The sequence below is a fragment of the Crocodylus porosus genome, unplaced genomic scaffold (assembly GCF_001723895.1).
Source record: "Crocodylus porosus isolate Cpor-Errol unplaced genomic scaffold, CroPor_comp1, whole genome shotgun sequence".
NCBI lineage: Eukaryota > Metazoa > Chordata > Crocodylia > Crocodylidae > Crocodylus > Crocodylus porosus.
Genome location: NW_017728919.1, coordinates 275,224 through 296,316, shown reverse-complemented (window position 1 = coordinate 296,316; position 21,093 = coordinate 275,224). Strand labels below are relative to the sequence as shown.

At 38.9% G+C, this 21,093-nt stretch overlaps 1 protein-coding gene across 2 annotated transcripts in view; it reads right to left on the bottom strand.

Moving 5' to 3' along the window:
• The window catches only part of PTBP1 (polypyrimidine tract binding protein 1), a 38,495-nt gene that overhangs the window by 4,442 nt on the left and 12,960 nt on the right, over nt 1–21,093 (bottom strand). For both annotated transcript variants that reach the window (XM_019538241.1, XM_019538242.1), the window contains 11 exons: nt 13,585–13,660; nt 12,726–12,898; nt 11,225–11,371; nt 9,000–9,170; nt 7,749–7,859; nt 6,805–6,979; nt 5,974–6,051; nt 4,355–4,503; nt 1,531–1,564; nt 927–1,019; nt 303–519 (listed from right to left, as the gene is read on the bottom strand). In XM_019538241.1, the coding sequence (XP_019393786.1) occupies nt 303–519; nt 927–1,019; nt 1,531–1,564; nt 4,355–4,503; nt 5,974–6,051; nt 6,805–6,979; nt 7,749–7,859; nt 9,000–9,170; nt 11,225–11,371; nt 12,726–12,898; nt 13,585–13,660 (1,424 nt within the window). The remainder of the gene's footprint in view (nt 1–302; nt 520–926; nt 1,020–1,530; nt 1,565–4,354; nt 4,504–5,973; nt 6,052–6,804; nt 6,980–7,748; nt 7,860–8,999; nt 9,171–11,224; nt 11,372–12,725; nt 12,899–13,584; nt 13,661–21,093) is intronic.

The window sequence follows — 21,093 nt, the reverse complement described above, 5'->3', positions numbered from 1 at the left end:
TGATGAGTGGAGGGATGAATTTGGAAAGCTGGCACCTTGACATTCCTGAGAGAAATGGATTGTATACAACCAAACCTGCTGAAGGGAGAACCTAAAACCATGCCATAATGCACACTGGTAGATGACAGCTGATATCCCATTTCTTTTAAAAATGAGCAGTGCCCAGAACTTCCCAGGTCCTAGTGAATGCAGATCTGAATATCAAGCGCCACCAAACCTAGTACCTTATTCAGTTTACAAAGCTAGTCCTTCCCCACACCATTCTCACTTGGCCAGTTGGGAACGCTCATGTGATTACTTACGGGATATTTGAGAGGTGAAGAGTAGCAGAAGGTGGGAAGATATTTTGGAAGTTTTTAGAGCCAGGTTTCTTGAAACGATGGAGAGGAGAATTCCCATAGTCCTTAGTCAACCCTTGATCTTCCTGTCCCTCGCGGGGAAGCTGTACTGTCTGATGCTTGGAGAGTGTGATACGGATAGGCTTCCCATGAAGCTTCTGACCATTTAAATGACTCATGGCTGCAACAGTTGAACAGCACATTGAACATTTCACCCAAAATTACAACTCCTTCCCCACCCCACAAAAAAAAAAAAAAAAATACCCCAGCACCAAGACTGCCAACAATATCATTATTTTGAACATTTTCAGTACTGCCCACCCCTTTGCCATTAGCAAGATACCTAACAATATATTATCTGTTTCCATGTAACACCAAAATCGCAGCCTGCAGACAAGCAATTCAGTGCAAGGACGCTTATTTTGTACCTCGTGGACAATGAGAATATTGACTATTTCCCTTCCCCACAGAGGTGTTATTAAGCTATTCTGTTATAACCTGACAGCCATAAAAGCACAATCCCAACTGCAGCTACCACAGCAGTGTTTTCTAGCACTGCTATTCTGCTCCCTCTACAGGTAAGCTTACCAAGCTGAGCCTGGTTTCCATCTGCCATTTGAACTAGGGCATTCTCCTTCTTATTAAATAAGATCTTCACCCTTTGTACATCACCATAGACGCCTTCAGAAAGTGAGGAAACAAGAAAATAGTCTTTAGGCAGGAAACGTAAAGTCTCATCCAATTCTACATTAATCAATCAATCCAACAGCAAAAACATCCACAACCAGATTGATCTCATTCCAACCATTTTTGTTTATTCTGCTCTACTGAGGGGAACTGATATATAGCAGAATAATAATGGAACAATACATTAAAGAAACAGATACTGGATTTTAGCAAAAAGAAAAAAAAAAGAAAAGTCTAACTGCCAGAGGACTGAACTAGACAATTTAGCATGCTACCACAATTTTAAACTTCTATAAAAAGACATGCAAAGCAATAAACCATGCATAACTGAACTTCAAAATAAGGGCAAACTAAAATTAAATGGAAAACTATGTAAACAACGTAAAAACAAAATGAAATTATGCATTCAAAAACATGGCAAACTGCAAACTGTACATTTCTGAAGTATCAAAAGTAAAATCTCAAATGAAAAACAAGGTAATAAAAAGTGTGAATAATAACATACCGAAAAGAATAAAGAGGCATTGGGGTGTAACTCTCTTTAGAGAACAGCAGAGCAAGGCAGCGGAGGGACAGGGAAGAGGTAAGGAATCGAAGGGGAGAGCGAGGTTGCACAAATCGTCCACAACGAGGAAGGGCAGAGTCCCCGCAGGAAATGGCGAAATTGGTTGATGGATGATGAAGTTTTCAAGATGGTTAATATTGAAGGGCAGGTTGGTTTCCGAAGAGCAGGGTTTTTTTTTTTTGTTTTTTTTTGGAAAGGGAATTTTTATTGTGTTTTTTTTTTGTGGTTTTTTTTGTTTTGTTTTGTTTCAAGCAACAACAGGAAGCAGAAGTACCGTGCAGTCAGTTGGCAAAGAAATTCCGGATCAGGGGAAGAAAAAAAATATTCAGGGATGGGGAGAAAAGAAAAAAGTAGCAAAAAACACAGGTCAGTAAATACATAAGGAAATATGTAGTGTTCCATCAGTCAGATTTATAGATTTCTACATACAATACTTGTTTACAGGAATAGTTAATAAGGTTTTACCTAGTGGAACACAATGATAAAAGAAAAGCATTTTTACTTAAGATATATAAAGAAGGTAAGAGACAGTATCACAGTAGAGTGACTTCTGGAACTATTAATATTAAAATTAAGCCCAAACTATCCTGGCCTCTTGAAGAAAAAAAAAAAAAATCACCACCTAGTAAAAAAAGGAGGCCTAATGGTTCAAACAAAATACAGCATGACATTCAAACTGCTGTTTAAGGCAGGAATGTCTTTCGGATAGTTATCTATCTCACTGTAGCTCAGAGGAGTAGTCTGGATGGGAATCACTGCCTCCACAGCAAAAATATTAACTGGGTGCATTGCTGAATTACTGCAAAATACCCATCAGAAGGGACTACTGAAGAACTGTCTGCTATAAGAGGACTTGGTACCATTAATGTGGGAGGGAAGCTCACACTCGGTTAATGCATGCAGTGTGCTGGGTCTGCCAGAGCAGGGGAGCAGACTGATAGGAGTCAGCAGGAATATCAAGTGGAAGAAGCCTTTCTTCCCAGAACACTGTATTAGCTTAACATGCAGACCTGTTCTGGCACAGAGTCCGTGATCTAAATAAATCCCAAGTCAAGCAGAAGAAAATCCAGGCTTTCCACCCTCCTCAGAAGTTTTTTCCTTCAGAGTTTAAAAACTTTCAAGAGTTAGAAAGAAGGCTTGTGTATTGCTAGAGTCATTCCAGAGAAATACTGTCTCTTAACCAACCAGTTGTGGCATAGGTAAGTTTCTAAAACATTGATTACACAAGCAATGAAAAAGTTTAAGTCTGTTAGTTCACAGCTTCACTACAAGTATCAAAGTCTCTCTAGCCCAAAGACAAGCTGGATGGGAGAGTGAAGAGTTCATAAAAAAAAAAAATGCAAGGCATGAAATAATTGCTTAACTACTACTCTGACAAAACAGCTGTGCACACTGTTCAGAAACTGCTGCTTGAAAGTAGAGTCAAACTTACAAGACTGAAGCAAAAGCCCAATTTAAATATCCACATAGAAAAAGTACCATGCCGTGCCCCTCACCAACAGGCACACAATGGATCCAAAACCTGCAAGTGTCAGGCTTCTGTCAGTTAAGGGGCTTGCAATCTGTTTTGCACAGGAAGTCACTACGATTAAGTAACTGCCAACAGCTCCTGAAACAGGATGACAGGAGTTTTTAAGAGCAGGGCCAGGATCTAGTCTAACCAGAGCTCCTTGGGAGTACCACTGATATTATTTCATGCCCTGTAGAAACAGTAATGATAGTCAGACAGGTGAAAAGAACAGTCTGAAATACTGACTGAATTTTGTTAATCCTATCAAGGAGTTAAATATTTTTATTATATTCCTCATCTCATCCAGGCTTCCCCTTTGATGCAAAGAGGTTTAATGGTTACTCTGACATGACTGATAAGTTTTATAATTACATGGAGTAGAGATTATATTTTATGTGCAGTCCTACCAGTTAAGCATTATTTTTCAAGCAGCAAAGACTTGCCATCCTCTACTGCACACAAACTGGAACATGGTCTACACTTTCAATCCAACAAAGTCAAAAGTTGACTCAGAAATCCATTTCATTCTTATTGAATGATCTCTCATAATCCTTTTAATAAAAAGGTTGCAGTTTGTTTCCAAATTTTACTTGCTTCATTCAAAACAGAGTAAATATTTCAACTCAATGAGATAAATGGAATTGAAAATGTAAATGGTGAGTTGTTAAGGTCTATAACTAAGAAATATCTTCAAGGAATCTTGGAAAGGAAAAATAAATGTGCGAGCACATGGCAGAGGAAACACTGCACAGGTACAATGAAGACAAGCTGGCAGGGGCCGAGACATTAAAACAGAAAGAGTAGAGGGTAGAATGAACTCTCTCTGTAGTTCTGAATTAATGTATTGAAAACCAGAACATGCCAAGGAAGGAAGGGAAGGATTTTAGCTATACTGTGACCCAAATGGCACTAGATCCATGGGAGTAGGTGGTTTCAAATAAGGGAAGAAGGGACAGGCTTTGTAGTTTTATGGGACCAGAGCAGACAGGCAACACCCTTGGCTTTCAACCAAGGAAGAGCAAAGATTTCAATTTAAGATTGACTTTCCCATTTTCCTTCAGTGACTAGAGTACTGATTTGCTTTTGAGGTTTAGGACCGGCAGAGCCCATTTTGTCTGCTTTGCTAGTTTTGCCGTTTCCTTTAGGACATAGTAAGATTTCACTTTCAATGACTTTCAGCACAATCTTAGTGTTGAGAAAGTGAAAGAAGAAGTAACTGGAAGAAGAAAAGAGTAAAATTACAACTCCACTAACCTCAGGGTTCAGATTGCTAACCAGCAGAACGGAGTTCCCAGCCCCAGTAAGGCCGGGAATGGCAATCCGTCCTGCTGCAGCCGCTGCTGCTGCTGCTGATGGGATAGCCAAAGGAGCAAGTGCTCCGTGAACATTTGGAACTGACAAGCCTGGAAATTAAAGAATATTAACCAGTAAAGAAATTAACAGCATGTACTCTAGTGTAATCAGCCGCACCAGGAGGGAGAACTTCAAACCCCACCTTTCTTAAAACATGCATGTCTCCATTTAAAAACAACCATTTACTCTAAGAGGGACAGGTGCCTCCAATTCTGGTGCTGCTATGCAGGAAGCAATTCTCAGTTTTAACAGTTTATCTGCTCTCTTGTGGTGCCTGGTGCATACCAGATGCCTCTGGAGGCAAACTGGTTGGGATTAGTATTTGCTGTACTTCATAGGCTGCAGAACTGTCTCAATGCAAAGCCTTGATTTTGTGGGTGCAGGAAAGGTACTACAAGCAGTGCATTTTTGTAAGATTTTTTTCCAACCAATGCATGCCACAAGTGCTTCACTCTTTGACCATGCATCTGATGAAATGAGACACTGTACATTCCTGTCCATTATTCACTGCTCCATTTGAGAAGGATTATTTTATGTACAGGCATTTCCAGGGTGCTTACTGCAGCATCTGACACCTTGCAATGTCAAGCACATCACACAACCTCTACAAGATATAGCTTTAAATCCCTTTAGGTGACAGAGATACTAGTCTAATTAAACACTGTTCATAAACAGTATATACCCATCTAGGTGGCCTATGCATAACCCTGCAAAATGCAACATCAACAAAGAATTAAGAGCCAAACAGCTTGGTTTGTACCCACGTTAACCCACTGACATCTAAATTCTGTTTGGCTGCACTGCCTTCTTAGCTTTATGACTTAGTCCAGAGCTTATAATAAGTAAAAGCCCAAAGTGCTTAGAACTTGAACCTCAGAACAAGGCACCTACTACCTAAAAACTGACACGTTTGAGAACAAATGGTTGATTAGGCTTTTTCCTTATTATAGCACATGGATCATTCTGATATCTGCAACAGAAGAGCAACAAAGTTGAGTACCCTGCACTGATTTATCATATTAACTTTATTCAGCTGAAATATTTAAAACACAAAATGGAAAAGTAGTTTCCTGTTTCTGATTAAACTTTCAGACAGGTGCTATAAAGCTGAAATTTGAGCGTCGATGAACTACCAAATGTGATACTTTTTTTTTTTTTTTTTTTTTTAAATCAATTGTAATTGGCAGTTTTGGCATATGTGACATTTGTCCTGCCCTTTCCTTCCCCCTATCTAAATAGCCTTATTTACTGCAGCTACAACTGTCTAGACAGATTACTTCAAGGACCTTCCATTCCCAGTCAAGTACCATTTTTTGCAGATCATCCCATTCTATGTTCTAGGATCAATACTCAAAATATTCATCTCCTCTAAAATGTTCTCTAGCCCAATTACTCCAAGAGATGCTTACTGAACTGGCTGCTTGGTAGAAGTCAGAGCTCTGTAAAGGGATTGTTTTTAAAGCAGCCAGCCAGTGACATGGACTAGCTAAATAATTTAAGTTTATTACTAAATACAGTACCTGCAGCTTGAGGAATTGCAAAGGTAGGAGGAAAACCAGCTCCTGCATATGGAGAAGCAGAGATTATTCCTGGAGCACCTGGTAAAGAGAGTAAGATATTAAGTCAGTGAATCTTGTGCCAGACAGTTTCACTTCAGAGAAAACCAATACATGTCTCCTCTGAGATATCTGCACTTCAAGATAAGCACTCACTTAACGGAGGCCAGAATGGAAAACCATCACTTTTGGACATAACAGGAAATTAAGAACTGCTTCTAACCTAATACCATTCACAAGTTTTTTTCTAGTAGTCTCACCACTGAATGATTAATGGTGTATTCGGGGTTTAGTTTGGAAGGCTCCCCCCACTTTGAAACAGCAATTAAAAATTAACTGTTCACCGCTCTACACACTTTTCAAAAGGCTGCTGTTTTTATCTATGTTGTATCAACCTCAAAACCATTTATTAAAAAAGCCTATAGTATAACCAGGTCTCAGGCACTCAATATCAGTGAGAGAACAGCAGGTGGCACTAATAATACAGAAAGCAGAAAAACATCTGCAAAGGCCATCTGCGAAAGAATAAGGCAGGGATCACATACGCAGAGCACTTGTCTTCCAAACACAAACACCTTTAGTGTTCCCTACTAACTCAAGCCTTTTCACACCTCAAAAACACTAAAGGGTAAAGTTGTTTAACAGACTCTCTGTTGGATCAAATGGAAAAATCCATCTTTGAGTACAAGAAACCTGGTTGTTAAGCAAGACAACCTGCAGATAGCACATGGATATGGAAGCTCCCTAACTATGTAGGATTCTGTGAAACTCATCATATTCCATAGGATTTCTCACCAAAAGCAGCTGCCATAGTCTGATCAATAGAGGGCTGACTATCCCCAGAAGGTAGATCTGGCCGTGTGTAATCTCTGCTCTTATCGTTGTTGTATTTAACATTGAGGCTTGTGAGTTTTGAGAAGTCGATACGCAGTGTGCAACAGGCATTGTAGATATTTTGTCCATCTAAAGACTGCAAGAAAAGCCAGGGAACATTTACCTTGTTGGAGATGCATTTATGCTGAAGAACATATATGAATATATGTAGAGTTTAGATTATGGTTTGTATGAGATGGTTTGGATAGGGATGGTCCTGCCTCAGCCCGGGGTTTGGACTAGATCAGAGTTTCTCAACCCATGGGTTGTAAGAATATATGAAAGGGGTGCAAACAAAACTTTAAAAATGGATTCTCCTTTAAAGGAAAAAACCGTGGGAAACTGTGGCTTTTCCTTTGCAGGCTGTCAGAGCTCCCATCTGACACACACGCACACACACGCACGCACGCACACACACAGGCTGGGACTGGCCGTTGATGTTAACATATGGGTCCCAGTACAAAAATGGACTAGATGACCTCTGGAAGTCCATCCCAGTGCTACATCCCTTACGATTCTATGACTAACCTGAAGCAAAATGCCAAGTCTTAGACCGTGCCATATAAACCAAAGCTAAGTAGCACACTTAAATAACACATGCTACAAAGCTATTTAACTGCATCCTATCACAATTAGTTTAGTCATATTTAAATGCAACTTTCATGGTTGAAGTGTATCAACTGTAAACAAATGCCCACTAAAGTCAAAGGCTGAACATGTATAATCAAGGGCAGAATATGACTTGGGAATATGGTACTCTGTATCCAGCATAACAACAGGCGTCTCCTGTTCCAACATGAAGCACTCTGATTTACAAAACTGTCCTTAAGAAGCTCAATGCATGTGAAATCTGTAAACAAACTCACCAGTTTGGCATGCTGTGCACTCATAGGGTCAGCATATTGCAACAGGGCCTGGAACTGGTTGTTCTTGGTGAATGTAATTATTTTCAGCACTGTTCCAAACTTAGAAAAAATCTGCAAGATAAAGAGTTTGCATGCATTACTTCTAATAGCTGGATCTCTTACAAATTTAAACAACTCAATTTCTCAAAAATGAGGAACTGCAGACAAAAGCAACTATTAGCTTTAGTTTAATTTATATGCAATGGGAATTACATAAACTCCTTAAGACTAGTTCAGTAATTAGGTTCTCTTTCATCACAAAACTTGATTATGTTTTTTCAATCAGACTGCAGGCACCATTTAGAGTACTCGTACATTATAAAATTAAAATGAGAACAGAAGAGCAATGTACAAAATTAGGATTTCATTAAAATATGGGGTTTCAATTATATTCTGATTGTGTTAAAGTGGTGGATTCCTAAAATGGCTTTGCAAATTCAAGAAGTTCATCATTTTATCCCTTCTCTTGCTTAAAGCAAACTGAAGCCACGTTAAGAGGAATGCTTTAGCAATTTCCTTGAATAGTTATTTCCTTAACCAGTGGGATGGGAATAAAATCTGTCATGCTTTTATGATGTTAAAGACCTGTCAACTTGAAACAGAGGCAACTAACACCCTTATGGCAAACATTGTGAAACTGGATTCTTCACAAGAGATCCATCCAAACCATTCTTTCAATAGCACGTAAATCAATGCAGATAGTTAATGCTAGAACTATTATGCTTTGCCCCACTCACATTGCAGACTTATCAAATCCCCTGTTTTTGCTCCAGACTAAATATCCCTAGCCTTTCCTCATAAATCATGGTTTCCAGGTCTCTAATAATTATTGTTGCTCTCTACTGGACTCTTTCCCCAAATGTACACATTGTTTTTGCAATGTGGGGCTTGAAATTGGGCACACGATTCCTGGTGAGGCCTCACCATTACTGAATAGAATGACAGAATTATATCCCTTTAATTTGCAAGTAACATACTTATTAACACAACCCTGTACACACCTTTGGCCTATATTCCTATACCTATAACTTTACATGTACCTTCAAGTGCAAACAGAGACACTGACCTTAACCTGGGACAAAAACATAACTGCCTCCCCAAAAATGACAAATTCCAAAGGGGGCTTGGACAAAGCAGCACTACCCCATACAAATTATAGCAGTCACTTCTTCTATACTGTTCTGCAAGGGGCAGTTAGACACCTCATTTTACCTGATGCAGGACATCCAGAGTGACAGGATAGAAAAGGTTTTCTACAATGATCCTCAAGACAGGACTCTGACCAGCCATTGCCATTCCTGCATCCACTGCTGCAGCAGAGGCCGAAAGTGCCAGGTTTCCAGACTGGACAGAGTTCACTGCTTGCAGAGCTGCCTGGGCACGCTGTGGAACCAAACATCCTGTTAGGTTAAGTCTCTTGCTGATAGAAGTACAAGTTTACCAAGCTTCCTACATGCACACTACTATAAAAACAGGAGAATTGCAGACTAGAAATCAGTCACAAGTTTCCTTACACACAGCCTGTTAACATAATACTATGTTATAAAGTTTGACAATACTTGTATACTACTAAGCCAATAAAAGCACTGCAACATAAAAATCCACAAACTGAAAATGTACATGCAAAATGTGAATTGCTTAAATGGAAAGACAGCTAGCGTTTATGCATGCTGTGTTTCAGTTACTGCTCTCTTTTCAGTCTTAACTACAATCTTATTCAACATTTGCTAGTGCAAGGTTTGATAAAGCATCAAGACTAAGCACCACACCCTAGGATACAGAGTGTGGATCATTAGAAATATTACTTGTGCCTGTGCAAAACAAGTGGAATTCATACAGTTATAAACTATAATTGTTACTGTTATACTGGAAATGCAGAGATCAGGTTGGCAAGGAAGACTATAATACAACATGGAGAGAGAAGAGAACTTTCCTATGGGAGTACAGACCTCTACCTACGTGGAACAACACACCCAGTCCCCAAGAACACGCTGAATTAAGCCAGAATCAAGACGTTTGTTATGGTACTTTCAAGTGCTCTGTTTGAAAGTATGGCAAATACTGGCACTTTAGGACTACTAACAAAATGCTGAACTTTAGATAAGCTACAGAACCTGACAGAACAGAAGCATTGGCTGGTTTAAGGCTTACTATTTTTAAATTTAAATTTAATACTTAAAAAAAAAAAAAGTCCATAAAATGGATAGTAGAGCCTACCCCCTTTTCACAGATTTTTTTTTTAACCCTATTGATAGAACTGGACTGATATCAGAACATGCTCACTATTATTGTGTCAAACCCCTGTTTTGTCACGTACGCCAAGTACCAGCAATCGATTTGTGGATTATTAAAGGGTATGCTCCTGATGAAAACCTGGATTGCAAAAAGGAGAGGAGGTAAAAATGCATTAGACCTGATAAGCAGGTACAGTTTACCTAAAGTCACTGACATTAATTAAGACAAGTGCATTCTGAAGGGAGACCAGTCTGCCAAAAAAGGGATGGTGTGGAAAGAAATGGACTCTTCGTAGAGTAATGCTTGAAGAGAAATACTGAATTTGAGCATTCAAAATAAGTAATGTCTACCCTGCATCAAAAGGTGAATACTGCTGCTAACATACTGCACTCTGATGTAAACAGTACTATTTCCTCCTCAGTGTGGTTAAGTTTCTTCTGTTCAAAGTCTCAAAACATATGGCTGGTTATAAAGTATCTTTTCCATACCCACAGAAAGTTAAAGCTTACTCAAGGTCTTTGGGTATTTTTTCTGGAGGTATAATTGAGACTTTGACTCCAATTTTACCTGGGGATTTAAAGTGCAATCACTAGTTCTCAACCTAAAAAAAAGTTAGGGTTTCCATTTATATTCACTTTATACCATACCCCCAACTACTTCAGCTGATAGAGTAGGTCATCTCTCCTGGCCTGCTTGAGGTTATAGTGGAAAGTACTACTTACTTGAGAGCTGCACCTTAAGCTTTTCAATAGTTCTACCGGTTCAGACAAGAACCGAAAGTTATGACCAAAGGAAGGAAGCAAGATCAGAACCATGAGATTCTAAGGCCCAATTTTCTGTGTACTAATAGGACTGGAAGTAATTAAATTCTTAAGTTATCATGCCATAGAAGCTGTCACACGTGCTCCCAATTGGCACCTTAAGATCTTAGGCTAGACAAGAGGCTATATTAGCATGTCAGTACACAGAGCATAAGTAGTGCTTTGGCAGCTGTTTAGACGGACTGTTGTCACACAGCCTAAGACCAGTGTATCCCCATTTCATAAAAAGTGCGATATACAACAGAGCATAAATTTAACCACTTGAATCCTTTCAGTTACAAGACTAGCGGGCCACTAGCACCAAAACTGAAACCAAGTAATAGCTAATGAAATACCTAGGCAGTTGTATTAAATGTGACAACATAAAAAATAATGACTAACTGCTTGGTTTGGAGAGTTGTCCGTTTTGAGCTCCTTGTGGTTGGAGAACTGAATGTAGATGGGCTGGCTTCGAAGGACTGGAGTGACTGTAGTATAGTAATTTACCATGGTGTTGGCTGCTTCCTCTGTGTTCATTTCTATAAAAGCCTGCAAGTACACACAAGTACAACATGTCTAGGTTATTACCAGAGCAGCTTACACTAGGTGGTAATTCAAAAAGCTGGATGGTGCCATGATGCAACTGTAATGAAAGGATCTTCACTTTGAGAAAATATAGCTGCAGTTTAACAAGAGGTAGTAGTGGGTTCCAAGTCTACTGTATTTACATAGTTTTCAGAGCCATTTGCTTTCACAAAATGCCACAGATTTGACTCTAAAAGGCTTGTTTTTTCGAGGAGACTAATCCCATTAAAAACATGCGAGTTTTCATAGTGCAAACTCAGCTGGGCATCGTGGGGAGGAGGGGTGAAGGAAGGAGAGAAGAGGGTAATTATGAAACTCATTTGCAAGGGTGACAGTGACATGAGCTCAGGCCAAAATGCTATCCTAAATTTCAGCCTCCTTTTAAAATTTTTTTCTTTTGCAAAGCCAAATCAAGACCTAATCTTTTATATTTTAACCTCAGCAGCTGAATCCCCCCACTAAAAGCTGCACACAATGACAGTGTTAGATGAAACCATGTGGGTTCTCCAGAAGTGTTATGCTAGCGTAAAGCTATGGAATTGTGCATTATTACATGTAATGTAGACCATTCCTACTTCACTAACCTGTAAACCTACTTACTCTTTTGAAAAGCCTTACGATTTTGCTCTACTTCCAAACCAGGATGCGAGTGTGTAGCAACAAGTCATTACTTTATGGTAAGTATGTTTGATGCATTTTTTTTTTTTTTTTTTTAAGTGCACCAACTAAAAGAGATGAATTAATATTTATCTAGTGTTTAGACTATATAATCTACATTCTATATTTCATGGAATATTTATTTAACGTTCTATATTTAACATGATTTGCTTCTTTGCTTCTTAACTTGTAATCCATAATGCATTCCTTAGCCCCTCTGTATTACTGCATACTTTCTATATTGATCAATGGGGTCTTGGCACCATTTGGCCTTGTTACGTTCAGCAATAATACCCTTTAACTGCAAAAATTAGATATCAGACAAAACCAGAGGGCAAGCACGAAGCCAGAGCGTGCCAATTCATACCATTCTTCCTTAAACTACTTACCTGCTTTTTACAACTTAAAGCCAATTATAAAGTAAATTATAGATGATGACATGCAAGTAAACAGCACTCAAATGCCTCACAGATCTGAAAAATACTACTCTGTATAGCTCATATGATCTCAAAGAGCAAAAGTTGCATCAAGGAGTTAATGGCTCCCAATATGGCAGCTGCTTATACTATATAAGCACCCCGTGCCTTGTTTACTCATACTGTGACAACAATTTCCACCAAACCTCCCATATAACCCCAGTATTCAGTTGCTGGGACAGTACCTGATTTTTTCCTTTCAACATGAGAAGATTGGTGACTTTGCCAAAAGGTAAGCCCAGAGAAATTACTTCTGCCTCTGTGACATCACTGGGGAGTTTGCGAACATGGATTACTCGTGATGGGACCCCAGCACTTCTACTGTCACCTTTGAATTTTTTGCTGTCATTTCCATTAGCTGAAAGAGTGAACAACACATTTTAACAACAGCATCACAGCATTTTTCACAACCACTTTGCATTCATCTTGCCTTGCTCACTTAGCTTTCATTTATCGGGTAATTTAAATTCTAGGGTCAAAGGTAACCAAATTAGGAATACATTATTTTGCCCATTTTTCAAAGCTATATCCAGGATCTGAGCGACACAGCTGAATGCTTAAACTCTGGAATCACAATTTAACTCTACTCTTTTAAAGACTGGTATAAACAAAGATTTATTTGTGCTCTGTAGAGTTTAAGTCACTTCTGTTATTTTTCACTTTGAGCACCATATTCAATGGTGAAGCTGCTTTTGAGGTGATGTCTTAAAAGGGTAGTAGCAAACAGCAAGCATATGGCCCCATATTTCATTGCGAGACTCCATTTGTTTAAGTGCAAACGTTTCTAGCATAAACTGTGGGGTCTAATCTCTTGCAGGAACATCTTAGCAACTGCCCTGTGATACCCATCATATTCATGCTGCTAGCCCTCAAGGACATAGGGCAGCAGCTTCTCACATTCAGCATGGTCTTAAAATCTGGTCAAAACAAGCACTGAAATGAAAGCAGAGACTATGAGCCAAGAGCAAGTCAAATAAAGCAGCCCATCTAATTGTACACTCAGTACTCAAGGTGGACTGCTACTTTCAAAAAAAGTGATTTTACCTGCAGAAGCAGAGTTGCTGCTCATGATAAAGGGTCCGTTAGTAACACAAGTAGAGAAGAGTTCGTCAGATCCCCGCTAGAAAAGAAAAAAGAAATAGGGTAAGTTGACAGCATTTTACTGTTTAGGTATTTTGAGAAATGAAGCACAATTCAGATATTAGGCTGGCAGGCAAACTGAGCAGAAAGGTAAAAGGTTAAAAACCTGAGAGCAGCTCTATTATTCATGTGCTCATATGAAGTGTTAAAACAAAATGGTGTGTCACATCCAATCAGTCCAATATACAGACCTTTATACTGCCCTGTTTGAGCCAACTATGAAGACCCAAGGAGAAGCACTGCTCAACTGTGCATCTATACCTGAAGTACGTGCCAAACCTAGATTTGTGGACACTGATGAGGAGGCAAATTTTTCATCCCATCTTAAGTTTAAGCAACAAAGCAAAACTGAAGTCATATTGGTAACAGCATCAAAATAACCCACCCTTCCCAGCATTCATTAATAGAAAAGTAGATTAAGATTTTGTCTTAGATTATGAAGAACATGCCAAAAACCTCAATGTTACTGGTAGTTTATGCCTTGCTTATTAAGCTGATTAGGACCATAATATCCAATAATATCACTGTATGGTATCAAGTAATACACAAAAGGATTGTCAGGCACCATTAAACAAGATGTGATGCATGTTTTCCAGTGACAAGGAGATATAGGTTAGAGATAGATTAGGAACTGAAAAAGCTAAATAAAGTATAGTTTTTCCAGTCATTTGATATTCCCACGCTATAACCTTAAGGAAATTCCCACATTATTTTATTAACGTAAAAGTCCTGCCACATACTCTATCTAGCAAGAGGGTATACCTTCAGCATACATTACTGCAGCCACTTGCCTGACATCTTATTTTCAGCCTAAGAATATGCACCTTAGGTGCAAGGGTAAAATAGAAGTGCCAAATAGCACCTAAATCTACATAAAGTAAATGCAATGGAGAGTTGTACACTATCGGTGTTTAGGTCTAAGAACAGTGAACTCGGACAAGACTATTCTTAAATACAGATGATATTTCTTAAAAGAAATGAGTGGAGAGTGGTCTCCTGTTCAATCTAGGTGGTACCATATACCATAAATGTAATCACATCCAAATTAACAGGACTGAGTGTGGAACAACCCGTTTAAAAGATAAGACAATCTGCACAGATTAACTCAATGCTAAGATTTAAAACAAACAAACTGCATAGATCTATAGAGATAACAGAGATATAAATATATCTATATTATTATATATTACATAGGAAGGATCCAGACTTCCTTCAGTGGCTTTAAAAAGAAACAAACAATTTGGACACAGCTTCATGCAAGTTGCTTTAAGACAAACAATTTCTAATAGGAATGGCATTACTGACAAATTTAGAGGAAGCTTTTAATAATGCCACTTTCGCCACTTGTAGTAACTACGGCTATTCACACAAAGGGAATGAGAAGAGCTTGGTAATTCTTGCCCATCATGGGTCACCAAAACAGGTGGCAATGAATAATGTTAAGTATTCATTTGATGTAACAATTCCCTGGGTTATGATAGGGAAGGTAAAACCATACAATATATTATTTCTGCTCAAGCCCACATTACTTAAGCAGCATTTGAAATTAAGAATGTATTCTGAAGGCAAAAAAGCCCAAACAAAACTTCACATAGCCTCCAGTTGCCAGCCTCTCCTATACCCATATTAGTGCGTGTAAGTTTAAAAAATAATTAAATGTTTTTAAACGTAAAGTTAAATGGGCTTTGGTAGCTTTAATTTTATTAATGCTAAAACTGCAGCATAAGAAGAGTTTCAACACTAAAAAATCTTTAAAAATTATGCTAAAGGCTTGAAAACCCATGGTGAATAAACTGGCTAATATAAAGACATTTCTTTAGCTGCAGTTCCATTTTTTACTTGCCCTACACCTGAAATTTCACTCAATAGAGACTTCCTCAAATAGCTCAGAACCTGAGGCAGAGACTAAAGAAAGAGAAGCAAATGAGAAGCTTGTCCTGTTTTCAAAAACCTTGATGAAACCATACCTTCTGCTTTGTTACACTCTCAGATGACTAGAAATGCTATCTCTTACCATGTGCTATCTAGTGACAATTGAGGTAACATTATCAGTTTAAAGGACAAAAGCTCCCCACTCACTGCATCAATGAGCAAGTTAAAAAAAGTAGGTCACAAAAAGCTCTGAAGTCATTCAACATAATTTTACAGCTGCTTGGATCCTGAATTACTTGTTAGTTCACTTGGTACCAAGTTCTAAAGACAAATGCAATACTTGCATGTACCAGACAAAATAAAAGTAGGGCAGGCTCCCAAATTGTGGTCTTTAGGCCACTGGTCACCTGTAAAGTATGTGAGAGGTCTGTAGAGTTCACTGATCATCTGGTGCCATCACCTTGCTCCCAGCCAATCAGCAATGCTAGAAAAGATCTTAAGAAAAGATTTTCAGAAGTCTTCCTAATAAGTATTTGTCCACATAGGCAAGTACTGTATTTACTACCAAGATGCTATGATTACAAGAGACCAACTAAACTGCGATACTCTTCAGATATAGCACACCCTGTGAAAGTTAGAGCATCTGAACCACAGTAATTGAAAAGGAAAAAAAAGTTAAATTCAGAAAAGCGTGAAAATATGCATGCTGCCTTTAACTTAAAAAACTGCATTTAAAATAACTATGTGATTTGCATGAGAACCTAAGAAGTTCAGCTGTACATCAAATAGCTATTGCTACTTGAGCTTTTCATTTTTTTTAAAAGAAGTTGGGTTATGTTGATTGATCCCCTAAGGTACTTTCAAATGCCCATTTTAATTCAAATATGCTTTTTAAGAGAGAAACCACTTTAATGACAATCAATTGGTCTATGGAGATGCACTGCTCATACTGTAAACCCTCATCATCTTACTTATAGAAATGGCAGAATGAGCCACTTATCTGCCCACTGTGGGGGACAAGGAGAGAAAACCAGAAACTGAAAACACAAACATTTGTACCATGATGGAAAGAATTTAGGTTCCCCTAAACTGCCAGCTTGAATTAAGTTTCCCTAATGCTTTTAAAAGTTGCATTATTTTCTCCTTACACATTTAACAATTCACTGAGTTCACTTAAACTAGGAATGTTTATTGCTGCTACTTTTCCACCACAATTCAGTTTTGTTTTTTTTTTTTTTAAATCAAAGAACGTAACCTCACAAATCCACTCCCCTGTTATCCTCAAGACATTCTCAGTTGCCTGCTGTGACCAGAGCCAGGAAGCAGAAAGGGAAGATTGTTTTACAACAAAAGCAGCAGCAGTTAATTTATAAGCTTCCCAGCTGGAAATGTGTGGAAAAAGAGAGGGAGTACTGATGAGATTGCAATAACAACAATTATGCTCAAGACTCATGGACAGAGGGAAGCTTTACTGTATTAATATATTACTATACTATTTTATAACTCCTCTCATGGACACTCAGAGCAAGAGTGACCTTGTCAAAGAAGTTACAGTAGTACGAACTATGGCTATATTGCACAGAAACACTGGTAAAATTTCCTTGAGCAAAAATAACTAAAGTCATATAAAGCTGCATTCAGAAATACTGATAAGGATCATCTGTAACTGTTACCCCTGGCAGAGCATAACCAGTAAGAAAAAAAACTGATAAATTTTACAACTAGATTTTTTAAAGTGGTTTCCTTTCTTAAGCATAATCTTAAAAAAATTAACAAAAATTAGTAGTTAATCCACTTTTGCTAGTGGCAACTCCAACAGAAGCCTGTATCATTTGCCTGTTAATTGCACTATGCCTTCCTTGCAGCCTTTAATCAGCCCTCTTCTGCATGTGTTATGGAGGCATGATAGGCCTGATGCTGCACCACTTGCCTAAAAGTGGTGCATCTAGAGTTGAACTGAGATTTGTATTCTGTAAAAATCATCAAAAGAAACCAGGCAAACCAGTTTAGTTCACTTTGAAGTTTCCTCTATTAAAAGAGTGAAAGGCAAGATGTATCCAAAGCCCTAAAGTTTTAGATCCAAGGAATGCAGATTATATTTAAAAAGATAAGTGACAATGGTGGACTACTGAGTTATCTGAAGGTTCAGGAAATGCATTTACATTTTACTTTTAGAAGTCATTAGAAAGCAGAGGAAGCTGATTCTCCGCTTCTTGTAGGTCTTATATTACAGTCCATTCTTCCACCACTAATTACAGCACCATTAATTTTTATACTGCAGTTCTCTCCCTGGATTACTACTGCAAAACAAAAAAACCCCTCAGAACTATACTCTAGTTAAACACAAAAAGATCTTCACACTGAGGTTCTGTCCCCGCTGACAGTCAACAATGTCACTGTGAGATTTAATAAATCATGGTCTTTATCTACCTGATATTTTTTTTTTATGACGAGTAGTGTCTATTTTTATAGGAGACTGCCCGTCTGAAAACATTTTCCCATTACAGCTGCTGGCATCATAGTTCTGCTTTTTGTGACTGCAGAAAACACAACGACTGTATTTCAATGCAATGTTGACAAATTCCAACCAGAATAACCTTGTTTTTGTAGCCCAGAATCACTGGTGATTAACAGCATCATAAATTATTAACAGGTAAAACATAGACTGTGGCTGTTGCTATGGCAGCAGCCTGCTTTTTGTCTACTACACCCAGAGCTACAGGTCTGTTGCTCTAGTAGTTGCATTAATTCTCAAATACGCTCATGTTCCAAGCAGCCTAGTTATAAAATACTAATTTCAGAAAATCTTATCCTCAAAACATCCACAGAAAGGAGAAGTTACTGCATGAAAAATATAAATTCACATTTGCAGAAGTAAAGATCCACAATTCTTCAATGCTAGCTTCCTTCCCCAACCCAGAAAAAGTGACTCAAAGGCCTCATCTTCACCAAGGAAAAAAAGCGCTGAAGAATCTAGCAAATAGTCCAGTTTGTAGTTTTTCCCCCAATTTCGCAAGTCAAACAACAGGTTCCTGAAGTCATGTCAAAAATAGGGACCGCCTTGCTGGCTAGCTTGACTTTGATTGAAAGCACACCCAGAGATGACATGCACGAAGGGGCCTCCTTTGTCCTAAAGCACAACTACAGAGCCTCAGTTGTTCCTATTTCTCATCTACTTTAAATCTAGTCACCCATTAAAAATTAATGTATCAGATGCACTCTGCCTGTGGAAAGAACATGAAAGCAATCTGGCCCAGGCAGACTGTTTCCAGGTTCACATCAAGACTAAAGCCTGGTGATGTTCAAGAGGGGCAGCTAATGGAAGCTCCAAGTACCATGTCCTGCAAAGCTACTGGAGAGGAAGCCTACAGTACAGCTTTGGTAAGCATTTAAACAGCATATGAAATGCACGACCCCATTAATTTCAAGTTATTACACATAATTAAACTTGTACTTCTACCATATTGTGCAATCTGATTTTGAAAGGAGAGACGCAGTTTAAACGATGGCAAAGGATGAAACAAATATAGAAAAGGCTGTCCTGCAGCTTAGTGCAAGTGAGAAATTGAGGTGTCCTTTTAGTGTTCAGAGTCACCAAAAGATGGGAACTTCATTTAGGCTTGAAAACCTCCCCCTCTTCCTTATGAGCTTACTTGAGGAAAAAACAACAGACATTACAAACTTTTTTTTATTCCATAAAATGTAAAAGATTTCCTACCTCTACCAGCAACTAAATGTTACAAAAAGGGAGCTGGGCACCCTACTTTGCCATCCCTATCAACAGGTTTGAAAACCTGGATATCTATAGTACAAGCTAAACAGCTTTCAACACTAATTGACTGGGTCCCTGGGGAGATTGTGGCTGACGGCCATTGTCAACAGGTCATTTTTCTACTAGATAGGAATTTTGTCCACAATCCTGGAGAAGTGAGCTGACCATTTTGACTTTTTGGTGACTCGGCTCAACATTCAACATAACATAGTTTATTTAAAAGGGATCAATAAAAGGATCTATATCAGTTAAGTAAGAAATTTAAATTATAATAGCTCCCCTGAGAGCTTCAGGTGGTCTTTTACACAATACAGGAAACGCTGTAAGCTTTTCAGAACAGTTACTTGTTATCACTGTGAGAACTCAAACAAGTCTGTGCCAGAACACAATTCTTACAAGTATACTGTGCTGGACCTACATGCCATTTAATGGAGATTTGGAGGCTTTCTTTGGGGTTTGAGGGAAAATTCTGGAGAGGTTTCAAATAGCTAGATTTTCTTTTAAGAATAGGAAAGCTTTACCTCTCACCTCCTCCTCAGCTACTTTAGACTACATTATTCCCCCAGCTCTTTCATAAGAAGATTCGACCAAAGGTCCAAGACTGGGATTCACATGACACCTATCCAGGCACTTTCCATTTTCAGCTATGTAGCATGTATGCAATTTAAGATGCCCTTGGATTAGGGGTGCATCAATAGAGATTTCCAGGCTGATACTGATAGCTGGTTTTTAAGGAGTCGTATCAGCCAATGTCAATCCAATATGCAGCTGGGAAGCTTGGAGACCAGCGTTAGGCTGGCAAGTCTGCTGTGGGGGAAGGGGCAGATCAAAGCACCCATGGTGAGGGAGGGAATGGGGCTGGGGCAGGCGCTGCCCAACTGGGGTAGGGGGGAGGACAGAGCCACAGGAAGGGGGTGGCGGTTCCCACCACTGTGCACACCTCGGGAAAACACAGGGAGCAGGTGCCCCCCATATCTGCATGCAGGGTGAGGTCAGGCTTCTGCTGCGGGCCGAGGCTGCACCAGGCTCTTTCTGGTGGGGGCTATGCGCATGCACAGAGCATTTATCAGTCACACATCAGGCAAAAAAAGCCAATTGCTGATGCTCTCAATTTGCCCCATGTCGGAGTTGATCCAATATGGGACTGATGCCAGATTGAAAGCCAAAATCCACACACAGAAGTGTCTGAATTACTAGTGCACATGCAAGACCTCTCCCCCTGCATACATTTTCTTGATATTAAATAGGAAATTGCTGTTAAGAGATGCTTGCTTCTATCAGTAACCTGGAGGCAGGCTGATCAATGTCACAAGAAAAACAAACATTTTAAATGATACCAAGGAAGAAAATGTTAATTGTGATGCTTGTGAAAAATGTCCCAGAAGAACAGCTGCAGTATACAACTGCTTCCTTGTTAGGTTAAAATTTAAAGAGAAAAGCAGAACTTATTCCTATTCAAAACGCATGCAAAGAGTGGAGTCTCCAGGTTGATGGTGTGCCTCAGTGTAGCACTTGAAAGAACTCACATGACAAAACAAAACATTTATCCTTTGTTTTTTTAATGCTTTATTTGAACACAAGCTCTCACTGAGTTGCAGCCAGGATCATGAACCATCTGTTGGTCCTGACAATCAAACCGGACGCTTTCTGCTTCATCTGAACTCAAGAAAATAAGTTTCTGTTCTCTGCATAGTTACTTACACTGTAGTTTGCCATTTACCAAATCAAATTTGAGAGTCTCTCTACAGTTCCTCAAAGCAAGCTTAATC